General features: G+C 41.9%; 1 protein-coding gene across 2 annotated transcripts; it reads left to right on the top strand.

The window, feature by feature from the left end:
* The first annotated feature begins 15,480 nt into the window (after nucleotides 1–15,480).
* On the top strand, nucleotides 15,481–19,565 carry psd6 (26S proteasome non-ATPase regulatory subunit 6). Of its 2 annotated transcripts, XM_021608244.3 has the most exons (8): nucleotides 15,481–15,739; nucleotides 16,062–16,267; nucleotides 16,513–16,658; nucleotides 16,908–17,127; nucleotides 17,365–17,473; nucleotides 17,610–17,778; nucleotides 19,107–19,184; nucleotides 19,272–19,565. In XM_021608244.3, exons 1-8 carry the CDS (start codon nucleotides 15,595–15,597, stop codon nucleotides 19,366–19,368), a joined length of 1,170 nt encoding a protein of 389 aa, XP_021463919.1. In that variant the 5' UTR covers nucleotides 15,481–15,594; the 3' UTR covers nucleotides 19,369–19,565.
* The last annotated feature ends 1 nt before the right edge of the window (nucleotide 19,566 follows it).

The raw sequence follows: 19,566 nt of genomic DNA on the forward strand, positions 1-19,566 counted from the left end.
AACGCGTGAATAACTATGGATGGGATTCAAATGGGCTTTACTGAAGAACAATTTGTAATTCACAAGCTATCTCCTCAATGAACACAGCCTTTACATCCAAAACAACAGGAGTAGTTTACTTCTCTCATCGTTTTTAATTCTCTACATTTACACTTAAATGAGCTCCAGGTCAAGATTGTGTCTGAAAGGTGAAGTGACAGGGTTCTAAATTGGCTCGTGTCTGATGTCCATGTGGTCAGAGGATTACAGTAGCTAAGACTCTGGCCCCCGTAAACTGGGTCCACCCCCTCCCTTCTACTGCAGGTCTCAAAACCAGGTATTTAACTACACACACTAGATTAAAAGTGAGTGAAGACCAATCCCAATGGGCACAGATGTCAATTCAACGTCTAGTTTTGATTTACATTTGGTTGTCAACTAATGTGAAATCATCGAAACAATCACGTCATTGGATTTAGGTAAAATGTGGGTGACAAAAACACAAAATTCCCTTACGCAGATTACTTTTTGCAAATCCAATTCATTTTCCACATTGGTTCAACGTCGTCATATTGATTTTGGGGGTTTGAAATGATGTGGAAACAACGTCGATTCAATCCGTTTTTGCCCAGGGGGATGCTACTGACATGTTGGGTGAATTAGTGTGTTTATGTGGGTTCCTTTAGATAGCATGTCTTCCAGTGTTCATATATACTTTGCGGTGGTCAGGAGTTTTAATTTTGTTGACTGTTATGACCAAAACAGCTGCACAAACGTGAGACGCATTACTGTCCTGACAACTGAGCGATTCTGTATTTTTTTTGCCTTTTTTTACTGGCCCCCTAGGCCACTGGTGTCATGCCCAGATTTGTCTTGTTTTTTTGTATTTCTCAGTTATCAAATGAATTACTAAACTTAATTTTTAAGCCCACGTTATATCATCATTGCTTGTAAAAATATTTGTCAGCTGTATTTTACAGAGGGGGTCACACTGACTGGACTAGGTGCAGGAGGAGGAGAGAGTAGAGTGACGCACACACAGCGTTTGATTTGATTTGAGCTGCCGGTGATGGGTAGGAGGTTTGTTTGTAAATGAATGTGATCAAGCTATGTAGCCAATTGATTCCTTCTTGATGAATAAATATATCACAAATGTTTTGTTGTTTTTCTGTAATACTAGCCACCCAGCAATTTTATGAAGTTAGATTTAACTAGCCAGCTAGATAAGTTCCCAATCTTCCAACATAACTAGCCACCAAGCCATTTCAGGCTATCAATCAATTTAGAGTAGCTTGTCTAACTATCTTAGCTGGCATGTCTGCTGGCAAGGTTGCTAGACTTTAGAAAAGCAAGCAATTGCTAAATGTACTCAAACTCACATTCCCTTCAATCTTTTACCTAGATTTTACCAGAAAAGCTTCTTTACTTGGTTTAAATGACAATTGAACAGATAAAGAGAGATGTTTAGGTAACCTATGCAGAAAAATAGACATATTTATTTACATATAATTAGGCGTAATGATTATGGCTTTAGATTTCAGGAAGAAGCTGTTTCAGGTGTTTGAAAAATGCAAAAATCTCTGGATCACCCCGCCTCCATCGTCACATACTTCTTCCCCCCTCTAAAATAATGGGTGCATGACGCCCCTGCTGCCACCGCCTAACTCATACCTGGAGAGATGCTCATTGTCACTGCATCATTGTTTCCAAAGTAATGAGTCTTGGAAAACAAAACTAAAAAGCCAGTCATCTGCGTATTGATCTAACTGAACACATGGCTTCCATTCAAAGGGCAGCAGAAGCTCATTTCAAACTCATCAGAGCACAGTCTTACTTCATCAACCCAACCCATATATTCATTCACATATTAATGAATTGATTTCTTCTCAGACCTGCAGGGCATTTCCCAAGGACAGAGGGGTTGTACTGTCAGTCATTGTGACGATGGTTTGGCACTGAGAGAGAGTCTGTGGGTTTTCCATGTGTTTAATTAAAGCAGAGCTAAGATGCTGTCAGAAGTGCCACAGATTGTGGCCATATGCTTTCTGGGCTGCACCATAGAAGACAATCCCTGAGTTGTGTTGATGCAGGACAGTGACAGTGGTCTGGTCCACTGGGGACTGGCTGACTCTGGGCAGAATACACCCACTGGAGAGACCACACATCTCTGTGGATGGATAAACTCACTCAACCCAATATGATCAATGACCAGTATCCAGACCCATATATTTATTCTAAATATATGTCTCTAGTTAGTGGTTCTAACATGTTATTTGTCTTACTGAATGTCGTGGTCTATGTCATATTTACACAGTACACTCTTATGGGAACACGGTTTGGATACTTCTATACGTGTTTATCATATGGTGTTTGTTTGGGGGCTTGTGAAAATCACGATATGTGTCAAAAGTATGTAACATCCAAAGCATGCCAACTCGAGAAAAGCTTGTCTTTCAATTTGCATATTATTTGTAGAATTAAGTTGATCCTGCCCAAGCTAATGACTATTACATATTTCAAATGAAGCTATAGTACTCCAGGCCAGCAAAGAGAGTGAAAAGAAGTCAAGCACTTCAGTTATGTGATAGACCACCTGTTACTGTGGAAACTGCTAACCAAGGTATATCTGTTATGTCTGTTTGTGCTTCTGACTGGCACTCTCTTGTTTTCAGTTTAGGGCTCATGAAGAGCATTCCGATTACTATAAATAGAATGTCTTTAGAATGTGACAGCCAATTAACCAATGTTCCTCACATTCCACTGGCCCAGGCATGCACGGCACTCAGGGTCATGTGACAACGCTAAAGTTAGAGGACAGAGGTCTTCCTTGGATGAAACACAGAGAGAGTCTGAATCCCAGAGCTTGTTCCTGGATCATGACCATGACTGTTAACACTACCACATTGCCCAGCGATGCACACAGAACACATCTTTCTATTCTAGTGTGTCAGAGATGGTTCTGTTCTGAGAACACTAAGCTGTGTCTTGGTTAACTATGAGGTATGCACATGGGATGGTGGTCAGATGGACGGACAGCTGAGACATAAAGATGGAGAACTCTCCTGTCTCTGCTGGGATCCCAGAAGCAGAGAGTACTGAATGTGTTAACTCACTTGTGTCCTCAAAAAAATGACTTTTATAATTCACAATAATGACTTTTTATCATTCGTTTACATACACAGTACCAGTCAGGAGTTTGGTCACACCCTTTCATTCAAGGGTTTTTCTTTATTTTGACTATTTTCTACATTGTAGAATAATAGTGAAGACATCAACACTATGAAATAACACACATGGAATCATGTAGTAACCAAAAAAGTGTTAAACAAATCTAAATATAGTGTATATTTTAGGTTCTTCAAAGTAGCCACCCTTTGCCTTGAAGACAGACCAAATGATAGATTTCCACCGGTCTAATGTCCATTGCTCGTGTTTCTTGGCCCAAGCAAGTCTCTTCTTCTTATTGGTGTCCTTTAGTAGTGGTTTCTTTGCAGCAATTTGACCATGAAGGCCTGATTCACACAGTCTCCTCTGAACAGTTGATGTTGAGATGTGTCTGTTACTTGAACTCCGTGAAGCATTTATTTGGGCTGGAATCTGAGGTGCAGTTAATTCTAATGAACTTATCCTCTGCAGGAGAGGTAACTCTGGGTCTTCCTTTCCTGTGGCGGAACTCATGAGAGCCAGTTTCATCATAGTGCTTGATGGTTTTTGCGACTGCACTTGAAGAAAGTTCTTGAAATTTTCATGATTGACTGACCATTTCCTGTATAGCACCTCTAACTTATCACAACACAACTGATTGGCATTAAGAGGGAAAGAAAATCCACAAATTAACTTTTAACAAGGTACTCCTGTTAATTTAAATTTATTCCAGGTGACTACCTCATGAAGCTGGTTGAGAGAATGCCAAGAGTGTGCAAAGCTGTCATCAAGAAGAAGGGTGGCTAATTTGAAAAATCTCAAATATAAAACACTTTTTTTGTTACTACATGATTCCATGTGTTTTTTCATAGTTTTGATGTCTTCACTATTGTTCTACAATGTAAAAAAAGAAAGAAAAACCCTGGAATGAGTAGGTGTGTCCAAACTTTTGACTGATACTGTATAAGCAAGAGAGTATTAGATCACATTAGGCATGTGGACAGAAGTTGGTCTCCGGATTTTCATTGGAAAATGTGCCTTTTCATACAGCACCTTGTCTCGACATGTCTAAAAGCACAGATGTAACTTGTTCCCTACTTGGAGAAAGAAGTGAAGGTCTTGAGATGTATTGGAAGTCCCTAACAGGCATAATTACCGGTCCTTAAGAGCAAAACTGCACCGAATTACAGCTCCGCTCTGAGGGGACTTAAATAGCCTGATTCAATTATTTACAACTGAAGAATGCTGGTGTGTTATCACACTCTGCGCACACACACACACAGCATATAGATACACACACACGGGGGGCCCAGGCTGGTGAATAGAAGACGCGTGACAGGAATGGCTGAGGCTTTACTGACCATCTCCCCCTCATCATGTGTGTCCAATTACCATGGTAAGAAGTCACCCTAACAGCGCAGTGTCAGTCCACACACACACACTGCACAGCGATATAGGTAGCCTAATAACTGACCTTTGATAGTAACTGACATTGGAATTGATGAATCAAGTGGGATGAAATGACTGTTGGAAGGCGAAAAGAGATAAAACAATGAAAGGCTACACTCTGCAATTTGTCAACCTCAGATGTTGATTATGTTGATAAAGAGAGATTTGCAGGCTCTCTCTATATTCTGCTGACTAAAGCCCATAATCGTGCCTGAGGTTCAGGAGGGCAGGAGGGGATTTCCTTCTCTGAACATGCAGAGTCCTCTCTTAAAAGACTGGACCCACTCCTTCACATAGTTGTGCATGAGAGCCTTTGGCTGTCCCGATGGTGTGTTGATGAGGATGGTGTGTTTATCTCGGGATTTTGGGATTTTTCTATTTTTTACTATTTTCTACATTGTGGAATAATAGTGAAAACAACAAAAATATGAAAAAACACATGGAATCATGTAGTAACTAGAAAAGTGTTCAAAATATATTTTAGATTTGAGATTTTTCAAAGTAGCCACCCTTTGCCTTGATGACAGCTTTGCACACTCTTGGTCTTCTTTAAACCAGCTTCATGAGGTAGTCACCTGGAATGTATTTCAATTAACAGGTGTGCCTTGGTAAAAGTTAATTTGGGGAATTTCTTTCCTTCTCTATGCCTTTGAGCCAATCGGTTGGGTTGTGACAAGGTAGGGGTGGTATAGAGAAGATAGCCCCATTTGGTAAAAGACCAAGTCCATACTATGGCAAGAACAGCTCAAATAAGTAAATATAAATGACAGTCCTTCATTATTTCAAGACATGGAGGTCAGTCAATCTGGAAAATTTCAAGTGTCTTCAAGTGCAAAAACCATCACGCGCCATGACGACCGCCACAGGAAAGGAAGACCCAGAGTTACCTCTCCTGCAGACGATAAGTTCATTAGAGTTACCAACCTCAGAAATTGCAGTCCAAATAAATGCTTCACAGAGTTCAAGTAACAGACACATCTCAAGAACCACTGTTCAGAGGAGACTGTGTGAATCAGGCCTTCATGGTCAAATTGCTGCAAAGAAACCACTACTAAAGGACAACACTAAGAAGAAGAGACTTGCTTGGGCCAAGAAACACGAATTAGACCGATGGAAATCTGTCCTTTAGTCTGATGAATCCAAATTTTAGATTTTTGGTTCCAACTGCTGTGTGTTTGTGAGACGCAGAGTAGGTGAACGGATGATCTCCGCATGTGTGGTTCCCCTCCGTGAAGCATGGAGGAGGAGGTGTGATGGTGTGTCAGTGCCGTTGACACTGTTGGTAATTTATTTAGAATTTAAGGCACACTTAACCAGCATGGCTACCACAGCATTTTGCAGCAATACACCATCCAACCTGGTTGCGCTTAGTGGGACTATTATTTGTTTTCAACAGGACAATGACCTAACACACCTCCAGGCAGTGTAAAGGCTGTTTGACAAAGATGGAGAGTGATGGAATGTTGCATCAGATGACCTGGCGTCCACAATCACCCGACCTCAACCCAATTGAGATGGTTTGGGATGAGTTGGACCGCAGAGTGAAGGAAAAGCAGCCAACAAGTGCTCAGTATATGTGGGAACTCCTTCAAGACTGTTGGAAAATCATTCTAGGTAAAGCTGGTTGAGAGAATGCCAAGAGTGTCCAAAGCTGTCAAAGCCAAAGGGGGGCTACTTTGAAGAATGCAAAATTATTCCGAATGTGTTATTTCATAGTTTTGATGTCTTCACTATTATTCTACAATGTAAAAAAGTGTAACTTGAATGAATAGGTGTGTCCAAACCTTTGACTGGTACTGTACTTCCCCAGATTCAGATGAACTTGTGGATACCAATTTTAGGTCTCTGTCCAGTATGAAGGAAGTTATAGGTAGAGCCAATGCCAAGTAGCCTTAGTGCAATGACTGGAAGTCCATGGTATCTACTCGCATGCTAGCAGTTAGACTTCCAGTCATTGTTTTAACTTCCAGTCATTGCATTTATGTCAGAGACCTAAAAAGGGTTTCTACAAGTTCGTCTGAATCTGGGGAAGTAGATAAAGGGCTTCATTGCCAACATCCTGAAGTATCCCTTTAATACAGGGTGACAGTAAGCCCTCTGTTTGGTATTAACGCCATCTGTTACACCTCCATGCACACTGGGCATCCCCCGATCACCAGCCCTCACTGCTTTAACTCTCACCCACTTTCAGATTAGAACCTGGGACATACAGTACTGGACCCACATCTCATTCCAGCTACATACCTACATACCAACGTGAGCAATTATGAGGTGTCCCAGTCAAGATCATAGCAGGTAAGGCTTGGACCTCACCTCAGCTCAACCCCAAACATCAGCCCAAGCTTAGTGCCAACCCAGGCCTCATCCTCAACCCAGGCCTCATCCTCAACCCAGGCCTCATCCTCAGTAGGTATTAGTCTACTAGGTTGGACAATAACAAAAGGGATTGTCATGTATAATATGCACTGAGTGTACAAAACATTAAGAACACCTGCTCTTTCCCTGACATAGACTGACCAGGTGAAAGCTATGATCCCTTACTGATGTCACCTGTTAATTCCACTTCAATCAGTGTAGATGAAGGGGAGGAGACAGGTTAAAGAAGGATTTTTAAGCCTTGAGACAATTGAGATATGGATTGTGTATGTGGGCCATTCAGAGGGTGAATGGATAAGACAAAAAAAAGTAAGTGCCTTTGAACAGGGTATGGTAGTAGGTGCCAGGTGCACCGGTTTGTCTCAAGAACTACAATGCTGCTGGGTTCCACCACCAGAGGGACATCCAATGATCTTGACACAACTGTGGGAAGCATTGGAGTCCACATGGACCAGCATCCCTGTGGAACGCTTTCAACACCGTAGTCCATGCCCAGACAAACTGGCACTGTTCTGAGGGAAGGTGTTCCTAATGTTTGGTATACTCAGTGTATATTTACAGCACTACATCAGTAATATAATCATTCTGGGGTCCTGGTTAAATTTGCATGCAGTATATAGGGTGTCTTACAATTGGACCAGCGTCGTTAGGGTTTGGCCTGGGTAGGCCGTCATTGTAAATAAGGATTTGTTCTTTACTGACTTGCCTAGTTAAATAAATATTTAATAATGTCTTGTTTCCTGATCTGCCACATCCACAGTGAAACTGTGCCAGCTTGGGGGTGGGTAGTAATCCACAGATCAAACGACTGGGAAGCATCTCATGGTAATGTGGAGTGGCACACCGGGTACCTTTATCCAGCAGTGCCAGAGGGCTCCGTCTGGTTCATGATGTCACGTCCCCAGGCCCTCTGGCAGTGACTCATTAACCGGGTCCGTGTCCCATCTGTGTGCCACCTGTACTAAATCGCCACAACTACATCATATTATTCTCCATCGTTCACCCCCCCCCCCCTCGTTCTCCCTCTCTATTGATGGGTGGACCACTCTAGTCCTCAGATGTAAATGAGCCAGAGAGTGTCTGTGATGTTCTTCCAGGACATCATTTTCTTTATTCACCACCAGGCTGGCACTCATTACTCAGAGTGGTTCGTACAGGGTTGCCATTACGTTGTTTGGTCCCATCCTAGTTTGTGCTTTTAAATAGTCTTTAAACGGTCACTGAACAATTCAAACAAGTTTGAGGTACTATATATCAGTGTGGCCAGGAGTCTATATGAACGGTTGCAGTCACGTACATCCAAACTAGGTCATTTTACGAAACTACCATGAATATGCCTTGCAGGTTTTGTTTGCAATATTGCTCCTGAGCGCTCAACATGGTGGAGCAGGGATAAGAGTAAAGGATAGAGATTGGCCTTTCAAATAAATACGTTCTCAGAGACACACAGTACTGTCTTATTGTGAAGCATTGAGAAGCAGTCAACCAAACCTATTTTTATCACTAATGCCATCAGAGAAGATGTTAATATGTTAGCATGAACGTATTACAGTGCCACGGCATGGTTCAGTAATGTTCTCCTTACCTACGGTAGAAGATTAAACTCTGTGCTATCATGCCTTGAATCAAGTTGTTTTCACAATGCAGAGAAACTCTGCCATCTGTCGAGAACATGATGTCACTACAGCACTAGAAAGTTATGTCTTTTTATATTTTACTACAGCGCTAGAGATAATAAACCAATATTGTCTATCCCTCACACTCACACATTCCAAAATTGAGCGTTCATCTTCCCAAGATCAATCTACTACTAGTGACAGTTTAGTTTACAGTTTCGATATGGCACATTGCATGTGTCATGGATACTGTTTATTTGACACAAATGCTCAGACTGAAATACCTGCTCTATGTGTCCATTATATTTACCTCAGTGTCAGCATGTTCCATTAAACAGTAAAAGCAGCCCATTGGCCAGGCAGTGACCAGGCAGGCAGGTCTATGGGGAAAGATGGTTAGGCGTCACTATGGTAGCTCTAATTAATCCTCTAGTTAATCCCCTCTAGAGACAATGCAAACAGCGGGACGCCGATACACCATCTCACCCCGGCCAAGATAATGTCAATCATTCCCCATCCCTGAACGGGAGCTGTGCACCCAGCACGTTTAACTGCTAATGAAGACCCTGTGCCCAGCAGCAGCTGGCAGCCAGTGATAAGGGGAGCCCCTCAAAGAGCCAACAGCTCAAGGACCATACTGGAAAAGCCAACCCTCAAAGACCCAGCCACATCATTATGGACAAAGAGCCAGCTAAGAGGCTGAGGGAGTCCCTCACGTTGGCCATGGGTATCGGTTAGGTCGACAGGTTCTTACTAATGAGTCTGCAAGAAATCAGACTTAGGGTGGATTTTATGTGGTGCATGTGTGTGTATATGATAAATTGAGAGATAAAGAGAGTGCATATTGTCTTAGAAATGTCCTGCTATGAACCTCAGGAAAACAGAAGAACATTAGACCATATGGCTTTCTGTGAGGTCATATAACAAAAGTTGGAAATAACATTTGTTTTAGGACTTTACAAGTAATTGAACCACTATTTGAAAAGGGATTTTGAAATAAATCAGAGTAAAAAGCATTTTATTATATTCAATCGGTCCATAAAACTCATTCAGATATAACACTTTTACATGTTTTTATTGAATATGGTATATGGCTGTGAATGCACAGTGTATAAATATATACTAAAATACAAACTAAACAACTCAGACTGAGTATAATGCATCTCAGTTCTTTTGCTTCCAACAGTTTTTCTAACTTTGTCTCCAGGGTCTTGTCATGTGAGAGGGGTTTTACACAGAGAGTGATGTTTTTAAACTCCCTGAGATCTCCAGGAGGGTTTTCCCCTTGGTCTCCAGTAGGTAGAAGAAGACAGAGTGACGCCAACAGACACATGCAGGTGAACAGCACGAAGCTGAACTACTTGAGCAGCTCCTGTGGTTAAGAGAAGAGGCAGGTGAGTTCCTAGCGCTCCAATAGTCAGGGGAACAACTTGGACGGTTGGCTGAGAGCCTGTGATTAAATAGTCCTGGCCTATTGTTCTACTCATGGCTATGTGAAACCTTTCAATTTTATATAATTCCACTGGTACCTAAATTAGAGCTCAGCTTTTTACACAGACTGAACAAAAGTAATTATGAGATGATAGAAAAAGGTTTTAATATGATGTTCAAAGTATGGAATTACTGTATGCCTGGTATCCCTGGGGTATCAAACTTTCATAGTGCAGAACAATGTGAATTGTGTTCAGGAAATCATATTGTATCTCAATTGGTAAGCATTATAAAAAAAAGTGTTATATACTGTAACAATACTTCATTCCAAAGTGTTCTGCTGTCCTACATGAATTGAATACATATAGAGGTGCAGTATATTGATGATGGGCTATAGACTTACAATCAGAAAGGGGAAGACTAGTCCCAGCACAGGATTCCAGTGAAGACAAACGCTGCAGGCTGGCATGATTGGATAAATCTATTGTGTGAGAGATGGCAACACTACAGCTAGGAATACCACAGGCAACAGGACAGGATGCATCTGACCAATCACCCATTGATGATCACAGGAATGTAATGTTGGTATTTCGAGCAAAACTGTCTCTTCCACGTATCATCCCCCTAGGTCCTCTTACTGTAAGTTTGTCACAGTGCAGGAGAGTTGAAAGGTCAAGACCTCACCTTCAGTTTGAGAGTGATGGTGATTAATATCATGATGGCAGACACGACCCCAAAGCCCCCCAGAGTAGTGCTCTCTTCCCACATGCATTATCAGCAGGCCCTGGGGATGATTGCACACAACAGAACTTGTCCGGAACCTTCCCCATCCATCACTCCCTCCCTCCCTCCACCTAGGGGATGGCAAAGCCAGAGGAGCTCACACATGATTTATTGTTTAGGACTTCAGGAGTGGCATTCACATCTTAGTGACAAACATGTTCTACCTAACGGAGCTCCTTTACGGTATGCACTGGGGGTGGATTCCTGCACTGGGACAGTGTTTCCTTCCCTATGGTCACTCTCCTGTACTGTTCACTGATTACTTATTAGTCCTTATCATGGTTGTCTAATGACCACTTAACCAGTGACATTTTCAAGTTAATTAAGAAGTATTCTACTTTGAACATTTTTAGCCTGGGCACATGCTTTGTAGAAGTAACAGAGGGCACCTCTCAATATGTGGTCTCGAAACTGGACTGATTACTACAACACTGCAGAGGGGTATCATAGTATACCCCCTGTAGTGTAGGCCATGTTCCCCAGCGACACACCCAGATGATGGAGGTGGGGACCTCAGACAAAACACCCAAAATCACACAGCGGATCTTATTCAGGGGGATGCATGCCTCCTTGAAGCTGTCAAAGGAGAACACACTGTGTTAGTAATAATATTTATGTTTTTTGGCTAAATTATTATTTTGGGTTAAAAAAACACTTCTGAACTTAAATGTCTAAAACTAGATAGAAAGTACGCAGAAATAACTCACATTTTTCTTGCCCGCAAAAATATGTGCGGCACTCAGTAGAATTTCGAAATCCCGATATGACCCTCGAGCCAAAACGTTTGCCCACGCCTGAGATATGGGATAAAAGACAGAGAGGGTGGTGTGTGCTGTGCTTACTGCAATGATGCCAGAGAACTGGATGCGGCTGTACACCACCACCGTGGTGATGAGCTGCCATCGGAAGCTTCTGTCTCTCAGCAGCTCCAGTAGACTCTTAGAGGCCTCACCCTTTATGGCAGCGTACTCCAACACCATCTCCTCCATCTCCAGCTTGTCCTCGCCCCTACCCCACAGACTCTGCAGAGCTGGGAAACCACACACACAACACAGGAACATATATTGTTTTTGAGTAAGATACAATAGGTGAGTAATGTCTCCTTAGCTGTACTTACTTTTCATTCAGCTATACATGTGTCATCTGTAAACTATGTTTAATAATACCAAATGTATGTATATAGATACAGTGCTGACAATGACTATTACATGAATTATACTTATTTTCCTTCATACATTTATATCTACATATAATACACCCAAAAGCAAGTTGAACAAGAATGACTAAATACTGTAATTACAATTTGTACATTTGCCTCAGTGACTATGAAGAAAACACCTAACTTTTTTTGCATGCCTCTGCATTGCCCTTTTCTATCAATGAGTATCTTGGGTCTTCTGGAAAGAAGGGCCTTTGTCAGCAGCTGTACCACAGAGAAACATGTTGGAACACACAGTAGGATGTTCCAGCTATTTTCACAGCCAAGAATCTCTCTGAGAAAGTTGAGACAAAGCCTCAAGTCAGAGCATATTCAGGATATCCGATTTGGCACAAATTGATAACTACATGTTTAGTGTGATGCTTGATGCTTATTTTTTTCAGTGAAATGTTGAAATTCAAAAATAGCACCTTACCTTAGTCCAACAAATTGTCCTGACAGTTTACCAATGGAGTCAAAGGTAGCTGACGTTAGTGTTACCATGCCGTTATCTTTTAGGGTGAACTCTCACCCAGGTATATTGCATGGATATTTCCTCCTAAACCTGATGTTCACAAACAAGACTAAAACATATATTGTTATTATCGCTGTAAAACACAAGGTCATTCTGGGATTCTATTTTACCATGGCATAATGATCCTTCAATTAAACTGATCTGCATGAAATTGAAGGTGCAATATCACATAGGCCTACCTGCAGTGAATCCATACAGAAACTGATCTATCAGGTACGGCTACGGCAGGTAGCCAAGCGGTTAAGAGTGTTGGGACAGTAACCAAAATGTTGCTTGTTCAAATCCCAGAGCCAAGTAGGTGAAAAATCTGCCGATGTGCTCTTGAGCAAGGCACTCTGGATGTACTGCAAGCAGACAGACATGGTTAAGGAGACAGACATTTCACCAGTAGTATGTCTACACGCCTGGTGAAGTAGGTTAGGTGTTAATTTGAGCACAAGTGAATATGCTAAATGATTAAGGAGACTAGAGCATTACCACGGGTCTGGAAGACAAAACATAAACAGACTAAACATTTTACAATTGCAGTTATAGGCCTGCACAACCTGTTTAGTTGAGTCATGGTATTCCGTTTTTTGTCTAATTTGTACCTCTCTATTGTATTGTTACGACCCTTTTATACAGCAATTAATTAAGTTATAGCTATAAATGTGTTTTGTAAATGTCTTAACCTGTCTAAGACTGGGGTTCCGCTAGCCAACAGCCAATGAAATAACAGGGCGCCAAATACAAATCAACAGAAATCTCATAAATCAAATTTCAAGCATACAAGTATTAGGCACCATTTTAAAGATACAATTCTCGTTAATCCAGCCACAGTGTCTGATTTCAAAAATGCTTTACAGCGAAAGCTCCACAAACGATTATGTTAGGTCACCACCAACTCACAGAAAAACCCAGCCATTTTTCCAGCCAAAGAGAGGAGTCACAAAAAGCAGAAATATAGATAAAATGAATCACTAACCTTTGATGGTCTTCATCCGACGACACTCATAGGACATCATGTTACACAATACATGTATGTTTTTTTCGGTAAAGTTCATATTTATATCAAAAAATCTTATTTTACATTACCGTGTTACATTCAGTAGTTCTATAACATGCAGTGATACTGCAGAGAGCTACATGAATTCACAGAAATACTCATAATAAATGTTGATGAAAATACAACTATTATACATGGAACTTTAGATACACTTCTCCTTAATGCAACCGCTGTGTCAGATTATAAAAAAACTTTAAGGAAAAAGCATAATCTGAGAACGGTGCTCAGAGCACAAACCAGCCAGAGAATTATCCGCCATGTTGGGTAGTCAACATTATTCATAAATAGCATTATAAATATTCACTTACCTTTGATGATCTTCATCAGAATGCACTCACAGGAATCGTAGTTCCACAATAAATGCTTGTATTGTTTGATAATGTCCATCATTTATGTCCATTTATGTCCAATAGCTTCTTTTGTTAGGGCGTTTGGTAAACAAATCCAAAAGCGCGATCTGGTCTATTCGGATGAAACGTTCAAGAATTTATATTACAGGTTGAAGAAACTTGTCAAACTAAGTATAGAATCAATCTTTAGGATGTTTTTATCATAAAAGTTCAATAATGTTCCAACCAGAGAATTCCATTGTCTGTAGAAAAGCAATGGAACGAGAGCTACCTCTCAAGTGAAAGTGCGTGACTGAAAACGAGTCTGTAGGCAGACCCCTTAGTCAAACAGCTCCCATCCGGCCCCCCTTCACATGAGCAGCCTGAAACAACGTTCTAAAGATGGTTGACATCTAGTGGAAGCAAAATAACCCATATCCCAATGTGTATTCGATAGGGGTGAATTCAAAAACTACAAACCTCAGATTTCCCACTTCCTGTTTGGATTTTTTCTCAGGTTTTTGTCTACAATATGAGTTCTGTTATACTCACAGACATCATTCAAACAGTTTTAGAAACTTCAGGGTGTTTTCTATCCAATACTAATAATAATATTAGTATATTAGCATCTTGGACTGAGTAGGAGGTAGTTTACTCTGGGCATGCTATTCATCCAAAAGTGAAAATGCTGCCCCCTATCCCAAACAAGTTTTAATATATACCGTACCAGTCAAAAGTTTGGACACATCTACTTATTCAAGGGTTATTCTTTATTTGGACATTTTCTACATTGTAGAATAATAGTGAAGACATCAAAACTATGAAATAACATATATGGAATCATCTAGTAACCAAAAAAGTGTTAATAAAATCTAAATATATTTTAGATTCTTCAAAATAGCCACCCTTAGCCGTGGTATATTGGCCATATACCACAAAACCCCGAGATGCCTTATTGCGATTATAAACAGGTAACCAACGTAATTAGAGTAGTAAAAATAACTGTTTTGTCATAACCGTGGTATACGTTCTGATATACCACAGCTGTCAGCCAATCAGCATTCAGGGCTCGAATCACCCAGTTTATAAATATGTTTAAATCATGGTTTCAACAGTTTAATTGTTTCTCATAATAACTAATAATTATATATAGTAATACAGATATGAAAAAGCATGTCCTTTTAAAATCATCAAAATTGTGCCTACCAGGTCTCAGCAAAGTCTCCATTCTGTGTATCTTGAGAGTTCCATGTAACACACTTATTTATGTCTGCATGTCCACCAGAGAATTGCTTTGTTAGATATTTTTAGGAATAAGATTCATATTTTATATCTCAGTGGGAGCTTACCTTTCAACCCCTGAGTCGCTATCTCTGACACAGTACTCATCGCTGTATATGTTTTAGAAAGTAAGAAAACTATCTGGCGAAATATATATATTTTTTGAGTGATAAATTGTTACAGACCTGCTTTATAATGAGATCATTTGGCAGTCTTTGTGTGCTCGGCGGACATTCCTTTATGAGCCAGACGAGGGCAGCACGTTCTCACCGCGTCACGTCTGACGTTCTCAACTCGGCGGCGTACAGCGGAAGTGGCAGACCAGTGTTTTCCCAAGTCATTGTCCGCAAACTAGCAGAAGATACCTGACATTGTTGTCACAAACAGAAAATATCTGCGCTCATTACTTTGCTTTTATACTAGACAAAATGCCGTTGGAAAACCTGGAAGAAGAGGGTCTGCCTAAAAACCCCGATCTTAGGATAGCACAGCTGAAATTTTTGCTCACGATGGACGGTCACCGACAAGATGATAAAGTTAAAACTGAGCTCATGGACTCGATCAAAGAGAACAGTGAGTTTTGGCTTCTACCTCGTAAATAAACCAACAAAAATAACGTTAGCTAGCTAGATAACAAGGTAGTTCTGGTCGACAAACTAGCATGGGCAACGTCTCTAGCTTGCGTCACTGTCGGACATATATCAAACTGCTAACCTAGCTGCCGGTCAGTTAGCTATTCAATACAAGGTATTATAACTAGCTAATCAACCCGATAACGGTAATATACTGGTTAAATAAAAATGTCTAACGTTAGCATGTTGCCAAATAAAGTTACAACCGTCAAGTTGTAGCTAGCTAGCCACAATAGCTGATGATGAATTGTCTCTTGTTACAGATATGGCACCTTACTATGAAAGCCTGTGTAAAGACCTGAAGTGGCAACTTGACACAGACCTGCTGAATAAGATGAAGAAGGCCAACGAGGACGAGCTGAAACGCCTGGATGATGTCCTGGAAGATGCAGAGAAGAACCTCGGGGAGAGTGAAATCCGAGATGCAATGATGGCTAGAGCTGAATATCTCATCCGAATCGGGAATAAAGTGAGTTTTGCATTAATCAGCTACTACATTCAGAGCAGAGGCCATGGAGTACGAAACCATGTTATTTGTTTGTACCATGATTTGACCTCATACAAAACAAGTGTCAGCCCATAGCTCATTGTAACACATGTTATACTTATAAAGCAATAATCTGCCTCTGTAATCCCCTGGACTCTTTAGTCCAACCTAGCCATGCATGTACATCATTAGCTCAATTAAACAAGCTACTAACTTTAACTCCACAGGAGGACGCTTTGACTGCCTTCAGGAAGACCTTTGATAAGACTGTGGCCCTGGGACATCGACTAGACATTGTGTTCTACCTACTAAGGATTGGACTGTTCTATATGGACAGTGACCTCATCACACGCAACACTGAGAAAGCTAAAAGGTAGTTTGCCTAAAAGGGGCTACTTCTCTCTGCATTCACTACTTTATGATAACATGCCATTAGGGGTCCTCACTCACTATCTATTCTAAGAATTATATTTGCAGTAACTGTTTAGGCCTGTTTGGGTGTTTTTCATAGCATTTTGCCTGCCATTCCATTGTGTTGACTCTGTGTTGTAAGCCATTGTTTTCTATATCCTCGTATTTTGAAAGCATTGTCATTTCAGTGACCTTGTTTGTGTCTGCACAGCCTTATTGAGGAGGGGGGTGACTGGGACAGGAGGAACCGTCTCAAGGTGTACCAGGGCCTGTACTGTGTGGCCATCCGTGACTTTAAACAGGCTGCTGAGCTCTTCCTGGACACAGTGTCTACCTTCACCTCCTATGAGCTCATGGATTACAAGACCTTCGTCACGTACACTGTCTACGTCTGCATGATTGCCCTGAAGAGGCCCGACCTCAGAGAAAAGGTTGGTAGCAGGAGCCACGGTGGTGGTGTTGTCATCCATGTGCCTACGTCATTCAAGAGTTGGTTGTTTTAAGACTGTGTACTTGCAGAAAACAATACTTTCCACATGCCAGAACGTGAACATTCAAACTTGTTTTTAATAAGTGAAGACACTTCTTTATATAGCTGGTAGATTTCCAGTTCTGGCATAAATATAGCATCTCCTGTGGACTAATGTGTTGTTCTCCCTCTCCCCCAGGTGATAAAGGGAGCAGAGATCCTGGAGGTGCTGCACAGTCTCCCTGCTGTCCGCCAGTACCTCTTCTCCCTCTACGAGTGTCGCTACTCTGTCTTCTTCCAGTCACTGGGTGAGACACCCCTCGTTTAGGCTTACAAAAAGTAAAGCCGAAGCACGCTGATGTCTGCAGCCAGTGAGTGGACATGCGTGTTTCACTTCGCCTCATTCTTTAGTTGTAAACTTGTTTGTCTCTGTCCCCTCTACAGCCACGGTGGAGCAGGATATGAAGAAGGACTGGTTGTTTGCCCCTCACTACCGTTACTACGTGAGGGAGATGCGTATCCATGCTTACAGCCAGCTCCTGGAGTCCTACCGCTCACTCACCCTGGGCTACATGGCTGAGGCCTTTGGAGTCAGTACAGAGTTCATTGACCAGTGAGTCTCACGTCTACCTCTTGTCTCATACCCACAATACCTAACCTCAGCAAAAGAAACGTCCACTCACTGTCAACTGGGTTTATTTTCAGCAAACCTAACATGTGTAAATATTTGTATGAACATAAGATTCAACAACTGAGACATAACCTGAACAAGTTCCACAGACATTGAATAATGTGTCCCTGCAGTGCATCTCCTCCTCATGGACTGCACCAGAGTTGCCAGTTCTTGCTGTGAGATGTTACCCCACTCTTCCACCAAGGCACCTGCAAGTTCCCGGACATTTCTGGGAGGAATGGCCCTAGCCCTCACCCTCCGGTCCAACAGGTCCCAGGCGTGCTCAATGGGATTGAGATCCGGGCTCTTCGCTGGCCATGGCAGAACACTGACATTCCTGTATTGCAGGAAATCGCGCACAGAACGAGCAGTATGGCTGGTGGCATGGTCATGTCAGGATGAGCCTGCAGGAAGGAGAGGAAGATGTCTTCCCTGTAACAAGCTCAGTCCGATGACGCTGTGACCCTCCACCTCGATCCCGCTCATTCCTTTGATGATAAACGCGAATCTGACCATCACCCCTGGTGAGACAAAACCGCGACTCGTCAGTGAAGAGCACTTTTTACCAGTCTTGTCTGGTCCAGCGACGGTGGATTTGTGCACATAGGCGATGTTGTTGCCGGTGATGTCTGGTGAGGACCTGCCTTACAACAGGCCTACAAGCCCAGTCTCTTGCTGACAGTCTGGCACTGGAGGGATTGTGCATTTCGGGTCGAACTCAGGCAGTCGTTGTTGCCATTCTGTACCTGTCCCGCAGGTGTGATGTTCGGATGTTCCGATCCTGAGCAGGTGTTGTTACAGGTGGTCAGCCACTGCGAGGACGATCAGCTGTCCATCCTGTAGCGATGTCTTAGGCGTCTCACAGTTTCGGACATAGCAATTTATTGCCCTGGCCACATCTGCAGTCCTCATGCCTATGGCACATTCACGCAGGTGTGCAGGGACCCTGGGCATCTTTGTTTTGGTGTTTTTCAGTCAGTAGAAAGGCCTCTTTTACTGTCCTAAGTTTTCATAATTGTAAGCTGTTAGTGTCTTAGTGACCGTTCCGCAGGTGCATGGGAAACAAGAGTTTAAACCCTTTACAATGAAGGGTTGATTTTTACGAATTCTTTGAAAGACAGGGTCCTGAGTTTATTAATGCCTATCCTGGAGGTTGTCGTAAATCAGCGACTACGCCATTGGTTGAGGACTTCGAGTCGCATAGGAATGATGCTGCCTATCAGAAGACAATGAATATTGGTCTTAATTTGTTTTCCCTTCGCTCTCAGGGAACTCTCCCGATTCATAGCTGCTGGTCGCCTCCATTGCAAAATCGACAAAGTAAACGAGATTGTGGAAACCAACAGGTAAGAATAACATTTTCACATGCATGTAAAACATTGGTTTCTATATTAAAAGTGGCAGAGCTCAGTGTTGTATTTTCTTTCCTTCAGACCTGATAGCAAGAATTGGCAGTACCAGGAGACTATCAAGAAAGGGGACCTACTGCTCAACCGTGTCCAGAAACTGTCCCGAGTTATTAACATGTAACATGGGGTGCAGCGTTACCTTTGGGAGGGAGATCTGGCGTTTCCCTGTTGTATCAGTATCCACACCAGTAGTTTGTCTGAAGAAGCGACCCTTATTGTGTATATAATAAATTCTTTTTGGTGACTTCTTCTTTTCCTTTGATACACACATGGATGAAAGTGATTACTGAAATAAAACCACTTCAGTAAAGAAACAAAG

This window comes from Oncorhynchus mykiss, chromosome 7 (genome assembly GCF_057628025.1).
Source record: "Oncorhynchus mykiss isolate SJ-2025 chromosome 7, ASM5762802v1, whole genome shotgun sequence".
Lineage (NCBI taxonomy): Eukaryota > Metazoa > Chordata > Actinopteri > Salmoniformes > Salmonidae > Oncorhynchus > Oncorhynchus mykiss.